A 14577-nucleotide genomic window follows, 5' to 3' on the forward strand; every position below is an offset into this window, starting at 1 on the left:
TGCGCTAATTGGAAGCCCTATTTCGAAATTCTTGTTTGAAAGAGGGTTTTGATTATTTTTTTTGAAAATTCGTCATGGTTTTGTTTAGAAATGGTGATCACATAAGGTTTACACATTTATACAAGCATTATAACGGGATGCTGAGTGCATTTAAAAGGGTTTTGGTTTAAAGGGTGGGTTGCCATACCGAACCATCAAACCCGAAGTCTGTGGAGAGGCTCGTGCCAAACAAGAGTAAGGCCGATTCCTAGTCCATTTCCTCAAGTAGTGAAGGCCCTTGATACAAACAAGAGTAAGCATCATGGTATGGATGACGTCAATCGCTATCCATCCTTTAGGCCCAAATAAGAATTAGGACCGTTTAGACGGGACGATTGGTCGAATGGGTTGGGTTGGGCCTAGGAAGGCCGAATTAAACGGTTTAGGAAGACCGAGTTATAAAAACCGACAATTGTCTTGTACAAACTATTCCCTAACCTTGTTCAAGTTTCACCCTTGGCTACACGTAAGTGTATTATCCCCACGTGAGTCGCCAAAGCGTGACGGCGGGCCGCCCACGGGGCGCTTGGTGAGAACGAAACAAGCGTTTGCATTTTGTATGGAGTCGCCACCAATTTTTATGGGAAATTGGAACCGTTCGAATACCTCGTGTCATGTCAAGACACAAAGTAGTGACATGAACACTAAGCAATCGTTACCCTTAGCATTCTATGTCTAGAATGACTCTCGTGGATGCCAATGAACACGGGTGCTCACGGAGATCTGGAGTAAGGGGTGAGGGTACGTATTAGGAAGCTCTTTTGATCGAACACCTAATCCCGCCCGCCTCGATAGCGGCCTCTACTAATGATTAGGGAAGTTGTTCGTACTTGATATATCGTCGGCTACATGCATGCAATGCAACATTCAAGTTTTAATCCTAGCATATGAAGATTTAACTAAGTCGGTTGACACGTAATTAACATACAATTGGGTCGAAGTAGGATTTAATGTTGATTTACATGTGAAAACATACAAATGATAAAAGAAATATAATAACTATGAATTACAATAATGAAAATTACATTAATTACATTGGAATAGGCGATTTATGTCGAAAATACCTTTAAAACGGATAATTTGAGAAAAAGGAATAAAAGAAAGAAGTTAAATAAATTAACGAACAGGAATTAGCGTGATATTACGGATAATAGTTAATGATACGTAAGCTAAACAAACTAGGTCAAGGCAGAAACGGATTTCAGGGACAGAACTCAGCCAGGAACAGGTGCAGCAGAGCTGCGTCGTTTGGAATAGGCGCAGCAGACGCTGCGTCTGTTCCTTGGCTCAGTTCTGGCTGTGAAGCCGTAATTGCGAGCCGTTAATGTTAATTGGTGATTTAATGATCAATTGATGATATTTACTCGGATGAAAATGATTAATATGTTAATTAACACATGAATAGGTCATAAAAACAGTAGAACATGAATGAGATGGATGCAAACGGATTAATTACACGATGAAATAATGATAGAAGTGATAAATGTTAATGAGTCCTCTATTGAAATCAATTAACTAACATTAGATGCAACGGACTAATGACGAACATGCGATGAACATGATAAAAGACAGATTAAACTATATCAAGGACGAATTCCAGAAACCCAATATGAACAAATTGAATCCCTACAATCCGGAATTGAATTTAATGACGAAAACCCGTAAATATTGGATTACTTGGGATTTAAGTCGGATTTATGACAATTAAAACATGTGAATGAATGATGATTATAATATACATGGAATTATTATGATACTACGACGAAGAATTAATGAGATTTAACAAGCAAAAGAAAGATTTTGAATACGGAATACGAGAGGACAAACGAAGAAGAAAGGAAGCGAGAAGCTGCGGCGGCCTCACGAAGAGGCGCAGCAGAATGCGCTCCTTCGAAGAGGCGCAGCGATTCTTTGCGTCCTTTCTCGACGGTTATCTACTGAAAATCCGCAAAAACAGGTTTTAACAAAGGGTTTTAGAAATCGATTTTAACGGTATTTTCGACATAAACCTTACCATTGATGATACGAAAAGTAAAATACAATAAATAAAAGAGGAATTATACACCCTCAAACTTACATGTTGACGAAACGAGAAGAACTAAGATATCGATTAGTGATGCTCGACGCGAATGCAAAGAGAGTGCCCTCGTAAGAGGAAAACGATTGATTAATTAAGTTGATTAAGTGTAGTTGGTCAAATTGGTCGGTCATGCAACGGAGAGGCTGGTACCCGGAAAGATCCGAGCTTACGTGGTCGAAAGTTCAAGCACGTAGGCGCCAATAAGTAAGAACAAAGTCTAGAATGCAAAGGGAGAAGAGAAGGGCGGACACTCGCGTGAGAAATATGAGGAGCGAAGGCTCCTATTTATACTAATCACGTGAAGGAATTAGGGTTTCGGAGACTCTTTGGAAGTGAATCTCGGAAAGATATGAAAAAGATACGTGAAACATGCGAGAAAAGGGCTGGGAAGAGACGCAGCAGACATCTGCGTCTCTTGAAGAGGCGCGGCGCTTTCTTCTTGCGTCTGTTCCCGGAGGTTTCCTCTATTTGAAGAAAGATTTCGCGTTTGAGTTATGGTAGGACGGAAATAATTCGACTTCCTTAATATCTTATATGAATATTACGGGATATTATTTGCCAAAAGATAAAATTTATGAAATATGGAATAGAAATATCCGGAACATTCCAGAACATTCTGACTCGGGATTTAACGATTATCGGGAAATGGAGACGGTTTTTGACCGGACTCGAATGTACTCTAATTACTGCCAAAACGACCGTATCGGGACGTAGATGACAACTAAGAGGTAGACATTTAATATTTGAGCAATCACTTGACGATAATCTTACGAACTGTCACAAATCGTTCCACGCATCAAACATGCGGCCCAATCATCACCGGGTGGTTTGCGAGAGGTGCAGAAATGAGGTATCTACAACATGGTTGTGGCATAGAAGGTATGGGCACTTTAATTTGCGTGCCTTAAGTGACCTTCACAAGCAGAATATTGTGCGCGACTTTCCTTCAATTTGTGTGACTAATGATTTGTGTGAACCTTGTCAACTTGGAAAGCAACACAGGCTGCCATTTCCAAAAGGGCAAGCCTGGAGAGCCAAAGAAAAATTAGAGCTCGTGCATACTGATGTATGCGGTCCCCAAAGAACATTATCTGTTAACGGAAACAAATATTTCATCTTGTTTATTGATGACTTTACCCGCATGACTTGGGTATACTTCATGAGAGAAAAATCTGAAGTTTTTCAAATCTTTAAAAAGTTTAAGGCTCTTGTCGAAAATCAAAGCGGGTGCAAAATTAAGATGTTAAGATCTGACAGAGGAAAGGAGTACAATTCATCCGAGTTTGATAAGTTTTGTGAAGATGAAGGCATGGAACGCCAACTCACAGTAGGGTATACGCCTCAACAAAACGGAGTCTCGGAGAGGAAAAATAGAATTGTTATGGAAATGGCGAGATGCATGCTAGCAGAAAAGAAAATGCCGAAAAAATTCTGGGCTGAAGCCGTGTATACAACCGTCTATTTGTTAAATAGACTCATTACAAAAGCACTTCAAGGAAAAACTCCAGTTGAAGCTTGGAGTGGTAAAAAACCCAAGGCAAAACATTTAAAGGTATTTGGTTCAGTTTGTTATGCTCATATTCCACCTCAAAAAAGAGGTAAGCTAGACGAAAAATCAGAGAAAGGAATTTTCATTGGATATGATTCAAAGTCAAAAGGTTACAGAATTTTTAACCTTGAGACGGAGAAGATCACAGTTAGTAGAGATGTTGCTTTTGATGAAGATGCAATTTGGAATTGGGAGGAGAAAAAAGTGGAAAAAAATGTGATGCTACTTCCTGAATCTCACTACCAGCAACAAGAGCATAACCAACCGCGACCAAATGATGATGGTGTGAACACGGAACCAAACACACCTGCTACTTCCCAAATACCAGGAGAATCACCTCACTCTGTTGCCAATTCAGACATCGCCACGGGCCCCCAAGGTAAAAAAAGGTTGTCTGAAATATATGATAATTGCCCCAATAATTCATTTAGATCAAGAAGAGTGTGAGAGATGTCATTTCGCAATTGAAGAACCAAAAGACTATGACGAAGCATCTCAGTACAAAGAATGGCAAATTGCCATGGAAAATGAAATAAGCATGATAAAGAAAAATGAGACATGGGAATTGGTTGACCGACCTGACAATCGAAAAGTGATAGGGGTAAAATGGGTTTTTAAACTCAAATTGAATCCTGATGGGTCAGTCAATAAATACAAAGCCAGATTGGTTGTCAAAGATTACTCACAACAAGCCGGAATAGACTATGGAGATACTTTTGCTCCGGTGGCTAGACATGATACTGTGCGAACTCTTATTGCTTTGGCCGCACAAGAAAAATGGAAAATATATCAATTGGATGTCAAGTCCGCATTTCTCAATGGCGAACTCGAGGAGGAGATATACATAGAGCAACCTCCAGGTTTTGTTGTCAAAGAAGATGAAGATAAAGTGTGCAAATTAAAGAAGGCCTTGTACGGTCTAAAACAAGCACCCCGGGCTTGGTATAGTAAGATCGATTCTCACTTTACTGAACAAGGGTTTGAAAGAAGTAAAAATGAGCACACCCTTTATATAAAAAGGAATGGCGAAACTGATCTGCTCATTGTTTCACTTTATGTTGATGATCTTTTAGTCACAGGAAATAACTCAAAAATGGTGAATGAATTTAAGGAGGAGATGAAGAAAAAATTTGAGATGACTGATTTAGGTCTGATGAATTATTTTCTTGGCATGGAGGTCGATCAGTCAGAGAAAGGGATCTTCATTTCTCAAACAAAATTTGCTGAAGACATTCTGAAAAAAATTAAAATGCAGTACTCTAAAGCAGTGGGAACTCCTTTGGTTCAAAATGAGAAGTTCTCAAAGAATGACGGTCAAAAAAAGGTTGACCCAAAACAATTCAGGAGTTTGGTTGGTAGTTTATTGTACTTGATGACTACTCGAATAGGATGTAATGTATCTTTGCAAGCCTCTTATCAAGATTTATGAATGAACCTAGTGAAATTCACATGGGTGCCATAAAATGGGTTCTAAGATATTTAAGAGGCACTGCTGATTTTGGTATCTTGTACAAACCATGCTCAAGCCCAAAGCTAACTGCCTACTCTGATAGTGATTGGGGAGGTTCTGTTGACGATATGAAAAGCACTTCTGGTTATGCTTTTACTCTTGGTTCAGAAGTGTTTTCGTGGATTTCAAAAAAGCAGGAAGTTGTAGCACAATCTACTGCAGAGGCCGAATATGTTGCTGCCTCGGCCGCTGTTAATCAAGCCAAATGGATGAGAAAGATATTCGCAGACCTAGGTTATAACCAAAATGAAGCCATGGATATTTTGGTCGATAACAAGTCTGCAATAGCCATTTCAAAGAATCCAGTTTGTTTCACAAAAACAAAGCACATGAAAATCAAGTTTTATGCTGTTCGTGATGCTCAACAAGAAAAAGAAGTGAAACTCATTTATTGCCCAACGGAAGATCAATTGGCAGATATTTTCACAAAAGCCTTACCCAAACCACGATTTGAAAATATAAGATTACAACTCGGAGTAATGGGAAGAAGTCTCAAGGAGGAGTGTTAGAATGTGAAACTTCTCCACATTTATGTCTTGAAACTTATGTTTATTTACTAAGTTCATGCATTAGGTATATGAACCCGTAGAATAATAAGTTTAGAAACTTATCTCATTCATTACTTGTGTAATTGTTTACAAGCGTTTAAGGTGCATGATCACCTATAAATAGTGCGCATATGTATTGCTAAAATTATCAATTTACAAATAAATCAATTAATATAAATCATCTTCATTCAATATCCTTAAAACTAATTATCATTTCTAACAATCACTACCTTGGTAATTGCTATATAATTTTGGTTTGTTCATTGTAGAGGTTAACTAGTTAACTTTCGCAAACTCTCACACGGAAAAACGGTCGCACAAGAGATTTGCTGCTTTAACTGTATGTCTGTATCTATATGTTCTTGAATAATTAGTTTTATTTTGCCTACTGCTATCGTAATTAATGTTACATATTAACTTAGGTATGGAGGTATCACAATCTGATATTGATAAGTATGCCTGTGGTAATCTTCCGTAAACAGTGTACGGACCTGAAAAGTATCTCACTGAAAATCTGATATTAATATGTGCATTTGAGAAAGGCGCAAATGCCACCAAACTCATCCAATCTATAGTATTCCTAGCGCAATACGGAGTATAATACTGCGATCGTGACCAGTGTTGACAACCTGGCACAAATTAACAACCTTGTAGAAAAACAACATACAATCACAGTAAACATTCCAATCTTAATTTCTACTCCGTACTAAACATCTTTCCTTAATTTTTTTACCAAACTTATGTACCGGACCGGAATCGGGACCAGACGGACTGCATAGACCCGCAGACCGAATAACTCTTTACCCCAAAACCGGTAACCGAACAACTGGGAAGTGGTTCATTGTACTCTGGTACAATGGATTCGTAACACGATCTCTCCGTCTCTGCTCGATAATGTGAGTTATGGCTATGATGCATCGGTCCTATGGTCCGAATTGGAATCACAGTTTGCAGTGGTCGATGGTACGAAAATTCATAATCTTAAAACTCAATTAAAAGACTTTAAGCAATCCAAAGGTATGACTGTCACCTCTTACTATGGCAAATTAAGATCGCTTTGGGACTCACTTGTTGTTCACGAGCCCCCTTTCGCGTGTAAGTGCGGCAAATGCGACTGTGGCATTGGTCCAGCCGCTATCAAGCGTCTCGATAATGAGCGCTTACACCAAATTTTCATGGGTCTCGACCCCTCTTTGTATGGCCATATCCGTTCCCAACAATTCCAGCAAGATCCCTTACCCACTCTTAATCGTGCTTACAATATCGTTCTCCAAGAAGAACGCTTACGTACTACCACCGCAACCCCTGATGTCACTGAAGTTGCAGCCTTTCATATGTCATCTCCTGGTTCTAATGTCGACTGGCGTGTCCTACGAGATAAAGAGCATGGGGAACGTCATCAAAAGCTTTGTTCTCACTGTAACACTCGAGGCCATGATATCTCGACTTATTTTTTCAAAACGCTGAAATTTCCTGATTGGTGGGGTGACAGGCCCCGTACCTTGGCCGAATACCGTCGCTCTCGGTCACGAGGTGGTGGTTCAGGCTCGGGGTTTTCTGGTTCAGGCAACATAGGTGCCTCGGGTACAGGCTCGGGTTCTGCTACGGGTACTATTCAGGCTAATGCCGTGACCGCGGGTGTCTCTACTCATAACTTGCTTGCTTCCGATCGTCTCAGTGGTATGTCCAATTGGATAATTGATACAGGAGCCTCCAATCATGTCACGGGTTCCCTGTCGTGTTTGGAGGATCGTGAACACATTGCCGGACGTCCTGGTGGTCTTCCGAATGGCCAACAAGTCGTCTCCAATTTGATGGGTTCGGTTTATATTAATGATTCTACGATTCTAACCCATGTGCTATATGTTCCAAGTTTAAAATGCAACTTACTGTCCGTTTCACAGCTTCTTTCGACTAATGCTTTCCGTTTCGAGTTTGATAAAAATTCTTGTATAATTCAGGACCATTCCTCGAGGACGACGATTGGAGCCGGTGAGCTGCGGGATGGACTGTATCGGATTTGCTCGGGGGAGAGGCCATTGACGGTGAACACGGTGTCCGAGACAGGAGAATTCAATCTGTGGCATCGACGCTTGGGTTATCCGTCTGATAAAGTGGTGAAGACCATTCCCTCTTTTACTCATTTCAGTTGCAATAAACACATAATTTGCGAGACATGTCATTTTGCAAAACAACATCGAAATAGCTTTACTTTAAATAATAAGCATGTGACGGATTTGTTTGAATTGATACATTGTGATTTATGGAGACCTTATCGTACACCGTCCTCTTGTGGTGCGAAATATTTTTTGACAATTATGGATGATTTTTCCCGTGCTACATGGGTCTATCTTTTGCTTGATAAAATTGAAGTAACCGACATGTTTACAAGCTTCATTAATACGGTCTCTACTCAATTTTCTAAAGTCATTAAAACCGTTCGTAGTGACAATGGAACGGAGTTTAACAATATGGCCGAGTATTTTTTTCACATGGGGTTAAATTTGAAACATCGTGTGTTGGGACGCCTCAACAAAATGGACGAGTTGAGCGAAAACATCAACATATTTTGAATGTCGCACGAGCTCTCCAGTTTCAAGCCAACTTGCACGTCTCGTTTTGGGGTGAATGTATTTTATCCGCTGTTTATTTAATTAACCGGACTCCCTCACCTTTGCTTAATAACAAAACCCCGTATGAATATTTATATGGAGTCGTCCCATCTTATGCAAATTTGAAGGTATTTGGCTGTTTGAGGTTTGCCCATAATAAAAAAACCAAAGGTGATAAATTTGCTAAGAGGGGACGGAAATGTTTGTTTGTGGGATATCCTTCTAATAAGAAAGGGTGGAAATTATATGATCTTGATACCAAATCATATTTTGTATCTCGTGATGTTGTTTTTTATGAGTCCGTGTTTCCACTCGCATCACCATCAACTTCCGTTCCTGTTTCTGATCATTCACTCGACACATTAGAGGATCTCCATGATGATACCACCAATGAGTCCGTACATGATATGGTATTGCAACCACATGTCCATAGTGAGCCCACGATTGAACCTCCTTCCGCTACTGCCTCTACGGGCGACCCCTCTGTTGAGCCCACGGGTATAGCTGCGGGTTCGGGTACTGCAACAAATGACCAGGTTGAGGAGCTTGGTCGAGGACGTCGCATAAAAATTCCGATTTCTCGTCTTCGTGGCTACGTTCTTGGTACCGCAAACTGTAATACTCCGTATTTATGAGTCTTTGGGTACTCTATCGAGTAGGCCTTACTCTGTCGAGTAAGGGTGAGTTGCGTTTTAAAATAGTTTCTGACCTATTGGGTACTCGATCGAGTAACTAGGATACTCGATCGAGTAAGGGGGTACTCGATCGAGTACCTTAGGTACTCGATCGAGCAGCCGGTTTACGGGAAGTTTTTCTCGGATTTTGTTAATTATGCGATTAAGATATATAACCTTTTTCCGTCATCATTCTAAACACTTTTGCAAAACCTAATTTACTGTCAAAGAGAGAAAGCAAGTACGTTCATCATCTTAATCGCATTGTTAGCAAATCCCGGAGTTTGGAAGGTCGGTTTTCATCGTTGGTTATATCGTTGAGATCCTTGCGTCGAGGGTAAGATCTATGTACCCTTTTTATTGTCTTTCCTTTAAGTTGGTTAAACCCTAATCTAGGGATTTGGGGGTTTTTGAGTAGTTTGTGATTTGGTAGCATTTGTATGTTGTATGATATGAGGAGGTTTTGTAGAAGAAGCCTTTTGATACAGCTGTAGAGACCGTCTGATAGTTGTGCTTTCTAGGTAGGATTTCCTACTCAGTATTAGTCCCATAATGGGATGATTGTTGATGTGTTGTGGTTGATTGAATAATATAGTAATTGTATTGTGACGGTTTGTTGATCGTGATTGGTTGTCTAAGTTTCTCGAGGCGTGTCCTCGGCTGAGTGGGGTCACTTGCGGGAGTGGCTTCACGCCCTAGTTTCTCCTTCTGTGGAACCCGCCACAGAAGAGATGTGCACATTAATGGACAGGGTTATCGCTCATTATGAGGAGCGGGGATTTGGTGGGTACGGCTGCGGTCCCCCACTGGCAGGGCTGGTCCAGAAGACAGTCAGTGATTGAGATTGGTGTGATTGTGTGTGTGTGACGGTTAAGCTTTCTGTTTATCTTATTGTTGATATATTGAGTTTTGTGATTAGTACTGACCCCGTTTAAATGTTTTATAAACTGTGGTGATCCATTCGGGAGTGGTGAGCAGTTATTGAGCAGCTACGATATGACGCGTATGAGATAGCTGGGATGAGTCATCACGTGGCAGTTAGAAGTCTTCCGCTGTGTCAGACGATGTTTTATAGCTTTGATAGTTTTAGCAGTAGACCGTCTGAGAATCTTGTATTTCTTTTTATCAGTTTGGAATTGCTATGTAATCACTTTAAACTTTATTTTCTTTTAAAGTTGTTTCGTTATTGTCTTATGAATATCATGCCTCGGGTAACCGAGATGGTGGCATCCTTATATCTGAGTGGTCCTGGTAAGGCACTTGGAGTATGGGGTGTTAGAAATGGTATCAGAGTGACGATCCTGAAACCTGTAACCAATGAACCCAATGAATATAGGGAGTCAATTAAAATGAAACCGGGGTAAAGGTTGTAGGAGCTCATGCAAAGACTTGGGAGACGTCCTAAAGTCGCGAACTCGCCCTACAATTTTGAACCGGTCACCATGGGATATGAGTCGGGATCACTATGTGTTTATCCTGTGAATTGTGTACCTATATGGTGATGTGTGGCATGAATCGGTGGATGTATGTATGTGGAGAATGGGGAATGTGTAGAAAAGATGGTGATAATGTGATTTCGTATGTTGTTGATTGAAAGCATGTTGCATGACAGTTGGTTTACAATGTTGGTTGGAATTGTTAGAAAACTGTATGAGAATGATAAGTAATGTGTTGGAAATGGATGAATTGATTGGAAAAGATGGGGTAGCAATTGTATGAGAATATGAATTTTGTGATTATGAATATGTTTAAGTGACGAAGTGTATTTGTAATGTTGTTGTATTAGTAACATGGAAATAGGATTTGTAATGTATGAGAATGTTGTGTTACGAAAAGTTATAAAATTTAAAGTATGCGGTTAGTACATGACTAATGAGTTAAATAATATATGTGCATGATGGATGTTGTTGCTTGATTTTTGAAAATAGTAACATATGATTATGAATACTGGTTTTATGAGTTTTGGACTGGTTTTGTTTGCTTGGTTGTTGTTTAAGTTGTTTGGAAGTAAAATCAAGTAGTTGTGTTTTTTTTTCGATTATAAAGAGGTTGTCTTTAAACTGTTATAACTTGAGATGCATAAATGATTTTGATGTGATTCCAATTGGAGGTGATAGCCTGTCCTTTTACCATTCTAACGAGAGGTCACACGCCCAAAACGACCAAGTAATGAGTGAGTTATGACTGTTTTACGAAAACTGGACAGTGCTGAGAATTGGGGTACTCGATCGAGTAACTAGGATACTCGATCGAGTAAGGGGCACTCGATCGAGTACCTTAGCTACTCGATCGAGTAGCCCTGGTGATTTGTTTTACGTGCTTCTGATCTTCACCTACTCGATCGAGTAAGTCCCTTACTCGATCGAGTGGCCTGTACTCGATCTAGTGACCCCTGTTTTGGGTCATATGCTTATCTTTTGACACTCGTTGCATATTATGTTTAATTCAAAGTTGTTATTTTACTTCTTTATGCATTGTTTTACATGTAAGTTGGTCTTGATACATAAGTTACCCAATCTTATGGGGTGGTGAGTGGCACATTATGGTGAGTATGAGTTTGGTGGGAGGAGATGAGCTATATGTGGTTGTGCTGAGAAGTGGAAAAAGAAAAAGAATATTGATGAGCTGATTGAGGCATGGTGCAAGTTTTGGTGAGACGTGGTGAGTGATTTATTCGCGAAATTGAGTGATGTAAAAGTATGTGAAAGTGGGTAAGGGATGATGTGGGTCTAAGGAACGTGAGAATGAAAAGATTGAAAGGAAGGTTTGGATAGTGGCAACTTGAGATGTGTAAAGAATTATGGAGTGAGATGGTTAGGAGTCGTGTGGGTTAAGAATATACACAGTGAAAGTTCGTTTTAAAGGGGTTGAGAAGAGTAGTATATAGTGAACTTTATGGAGACATGTTGCGAGGTGGATTTGTAGACAGTGAGTGAGTTTGGGAGATTTGGTTTATTAAGAGGTGAAACTACGTGTGATTTGTTTGGGCATTTAACGGCATGAAATGAAGTTGTTTAAACAGTGAACGTTGATTTTAGGGATAGGTTAGTGACAAGTGTGAGCGATAGCATAATAAGAGAAGATCCATGGTAAGAAAGAGTGAGATGATATCGACATGAAATAATGGGATTTGAGATTTGGCGGAATGAGAAGGTAACCGGAGCACTAAAGAATTAGATAGAAGTAATAAGGAGTTGAGCTATTAAATGGTATTGTTGAATGTGAAGAGAAAAGAAGAGTAAAAAGTAAGCTAAGGAAAATTTTCACCGGAGTTATGTGATATAAAGGTAAGGAATCATCGAAATGTGTGATATTATCATGAGGATGTTAGTTAATGGTTATATGGGAGCTTCAGGACAACATGATTAATAATGAGTTTCGAGGAATTAAGGGAGTAAGAGTTGGTGGAGTATTTACACGATATGAGATTTTTGGTGGAAAGTTAGATGACGATACAATTAAGATAGTATTGGGAATAATGTTGAGGTAATTTTGTTGATGGGTTTGATGTTCTTTATTTGGGGATGTTAACCAAAGATAGGAGAAAAACCGTGTTGTTTTGATACGCGTGTAAGAGGTTTGATATACGAGCAGTGGTGGTATTGTGGTGTTGTCACTAGTGGTTAAGGGTGATGATACATAAGAAAGACAGCAGTCCTAGAGAGGTTGAATTTACAAAGGCCGGATTGATATGTATGGTTGTAAAAGAGTATAAGATGTGGTTATACGAGGCGAGCGCTAGTGGTTGAATATTAATGGTATGGCATGAGGTGATGGTTATGCGAATGGGAAAATATGTTATGAGGGGCATATGAGTTAAGCTCGGGCGACAGGTAACCTTTATCGAGTGGTAACTTACGTGATCAGGATTGACTAGTTGGATATGATTATGGGTCTATGATGTGTATAAATGTTTGTGTGAGGTTCTGACCTCACGAGAAGCGGTATGGTGTGATAGTTATAAAGATGTTATATGAATGTTTGTGATATATGTAGGGTACGACAATCTGATTGAATGAGGCTAAAAAGGTAATAATTTGATTGATTTGGCATGACTAATTATAATTTTATGTGTATTGATAACACATGCGTATTCCGTGAAATGGTAGAGATGATGTTCATGAGGGGCTTATCTGTTTATCCATATAATATGTTGCGTTGTGATTTAATAAAGTGGATTGGAGTAAGTTTTTCTTGTCTGAGAAGTTATGCTGAGTCAGTGTTTATGGGTTTGAGTAAGTTGTGATGTCTATCGGTGCGGTTGTGGTGCCTCGGGTGGTGATCCGGGCACGGTACTTCGTGTTGTGATGCGGGTATTTTCGCACTGCGGTGTGGCTGTTGGTGGCAATGTTGTGATGCCATCACCGGTTGTGGTGGAGTAGGCGGGATGATTATGATTCGAGTTTCGAAAGTGCATACCAGTTATACATAGATTGTTATTTTGTTTGATGTTGATCCCTGCGAGTTTCAGTTTGTGCAGATAGACAGTTGTCTTGTTTATTGATGTTTTCTTTACCTGTTTAAGTCTGGGAATGAGGGTCGAGTATGATATGAAATAGAGTTGTATATGTTTTCGTTGTTGTCATGGTATAGTGATTTTCCTGTTGATGGGACACGGTTGTGAGAGGTTGTTACAGTAATTTTGATCTTGTTTTAAGATGAGATATCGGTAGTCATAGTCATGGCAAGTGATTCGTGGAACATGTGTTGTAATGATCTGAAAGCGGAAGGTGGTTCTTAATTTTTTTTTTGAGATAGTGAGTGCAGGGTATTGGGATTTAGTGTCTTGTTAAGTCATGTATGAGTTTGCAGTGATGAAAGAAAAGAACTTGATGATCTTGTGTGAGCGTACGTAACACGTGTGGATCGTGAGTTATGCTTTTGGCGATAGAAGTTTTATATAGTCTATATAGAGAGGTATGTCATGTTGCAGTAATGTGGAAGAGTTGGAGTATTGGTTATGCTAAGGGTTTTGCGGTATTAGTTAGATGGAGTGCAGAGTGAATTGAGGTATGAGAACTGTTTAAGTAAGAAAGCCTTGGAAATAGGAACGGTTATAGAAATGAGGTTATAGGCGGTTATCTTTGACATGTGGTGGTGATGAGGATGATGAGATGATTTAACTAAGGATTTAGTAGTAGTGAGTTACGAGGACGTAACATTTGTCTTAAGAGGAGTAGGATGCGATAAAAGTGAGTTTCATGGTTGTGCATGTTGTAAAATAATTGGAAGTAGAGTGTTAGCATAGCGTAAAGGAGGGATTTGTTTTGTGGTTGATGTTGTTAAAAGGCCATGGTCGTGCTTGTAGTAGTGTAATGTTTAGGAGTTCGAGAGTTTTGATAGTGGCATGATGATGTTTATGAGTGTAAGTAAACTTCGAGGACGAAGTTCCTTTTAAGGGTGGTAGAATGTAACATTCCGTTTGATGTTAGGGGTATTTTGATATTGGATTGGCTCTGGGTGATGTATTACGGAGCTAGTTGGTAGTGTATGGAGTTAGTGTTGAGAGAGATATAATGGAGTCGATACGATATCGTGAGCCATGTTGTGGAGGTAGGAATAGTT

The 14577-nt window shown here is 39.7% G+C and overlaps 1 protein-coding gene across 1 annotated transcript; it reads left to right on the forward strand.

Annotated features, from left to right (window-relative positions):
• The first annotated feature begins 6745 nt into the window (after positions 1–6745).
• On the forward strand, positions 6746–8973 carry LOC141594670 (uncharacterized). Its single transcript, XM_074414668.1, has 2 exons — positions 6746–7843; positions 8467–8973. Exons 1-2 carry the CDS (start codon positions 6746–6748, stop codon positions 8971–8973), a joined length of 1605 nt encoding a protein of 534 aa, XP_074270769.1.
• Positions 8974–14577: the final 5604 nt, after the last annotated feature.

The sequence above is a fragment of the Silene latifolia genome, chromosome 8 (genome assembly GCF_048544455.1).
Source record: "Silene latifolia isolate original U9 population chromosome 8, ASM4854445v1, whole genome shotgun sequence".
Taxonomy (NCBI): Eukaryota; Viridiplantae; Streptophyta; class Magnoliopsida; order Caryophyllales; family Caryophyllaceae; genus Silene; species Silene latifolia.

What these genes read in the sequence shown, in the direction of transcription:
- LOC141594670 (XM_074414668.1), top strand. Translation starts at nt 6,746, where the DNA reads ATGACTGTCACCTCTTACTATGGCAAATTAAGATCGCTTTGGGACTCA. An exon ending in GTTATCCGTCTGATAAAGTG is followed by an intron (nt 7,844 to 8,466) that starts GTGAAGACCATT and finishes GCAAATTTGAAG; the next exon opens with GTATTTGGCTGTTTGAGGTT.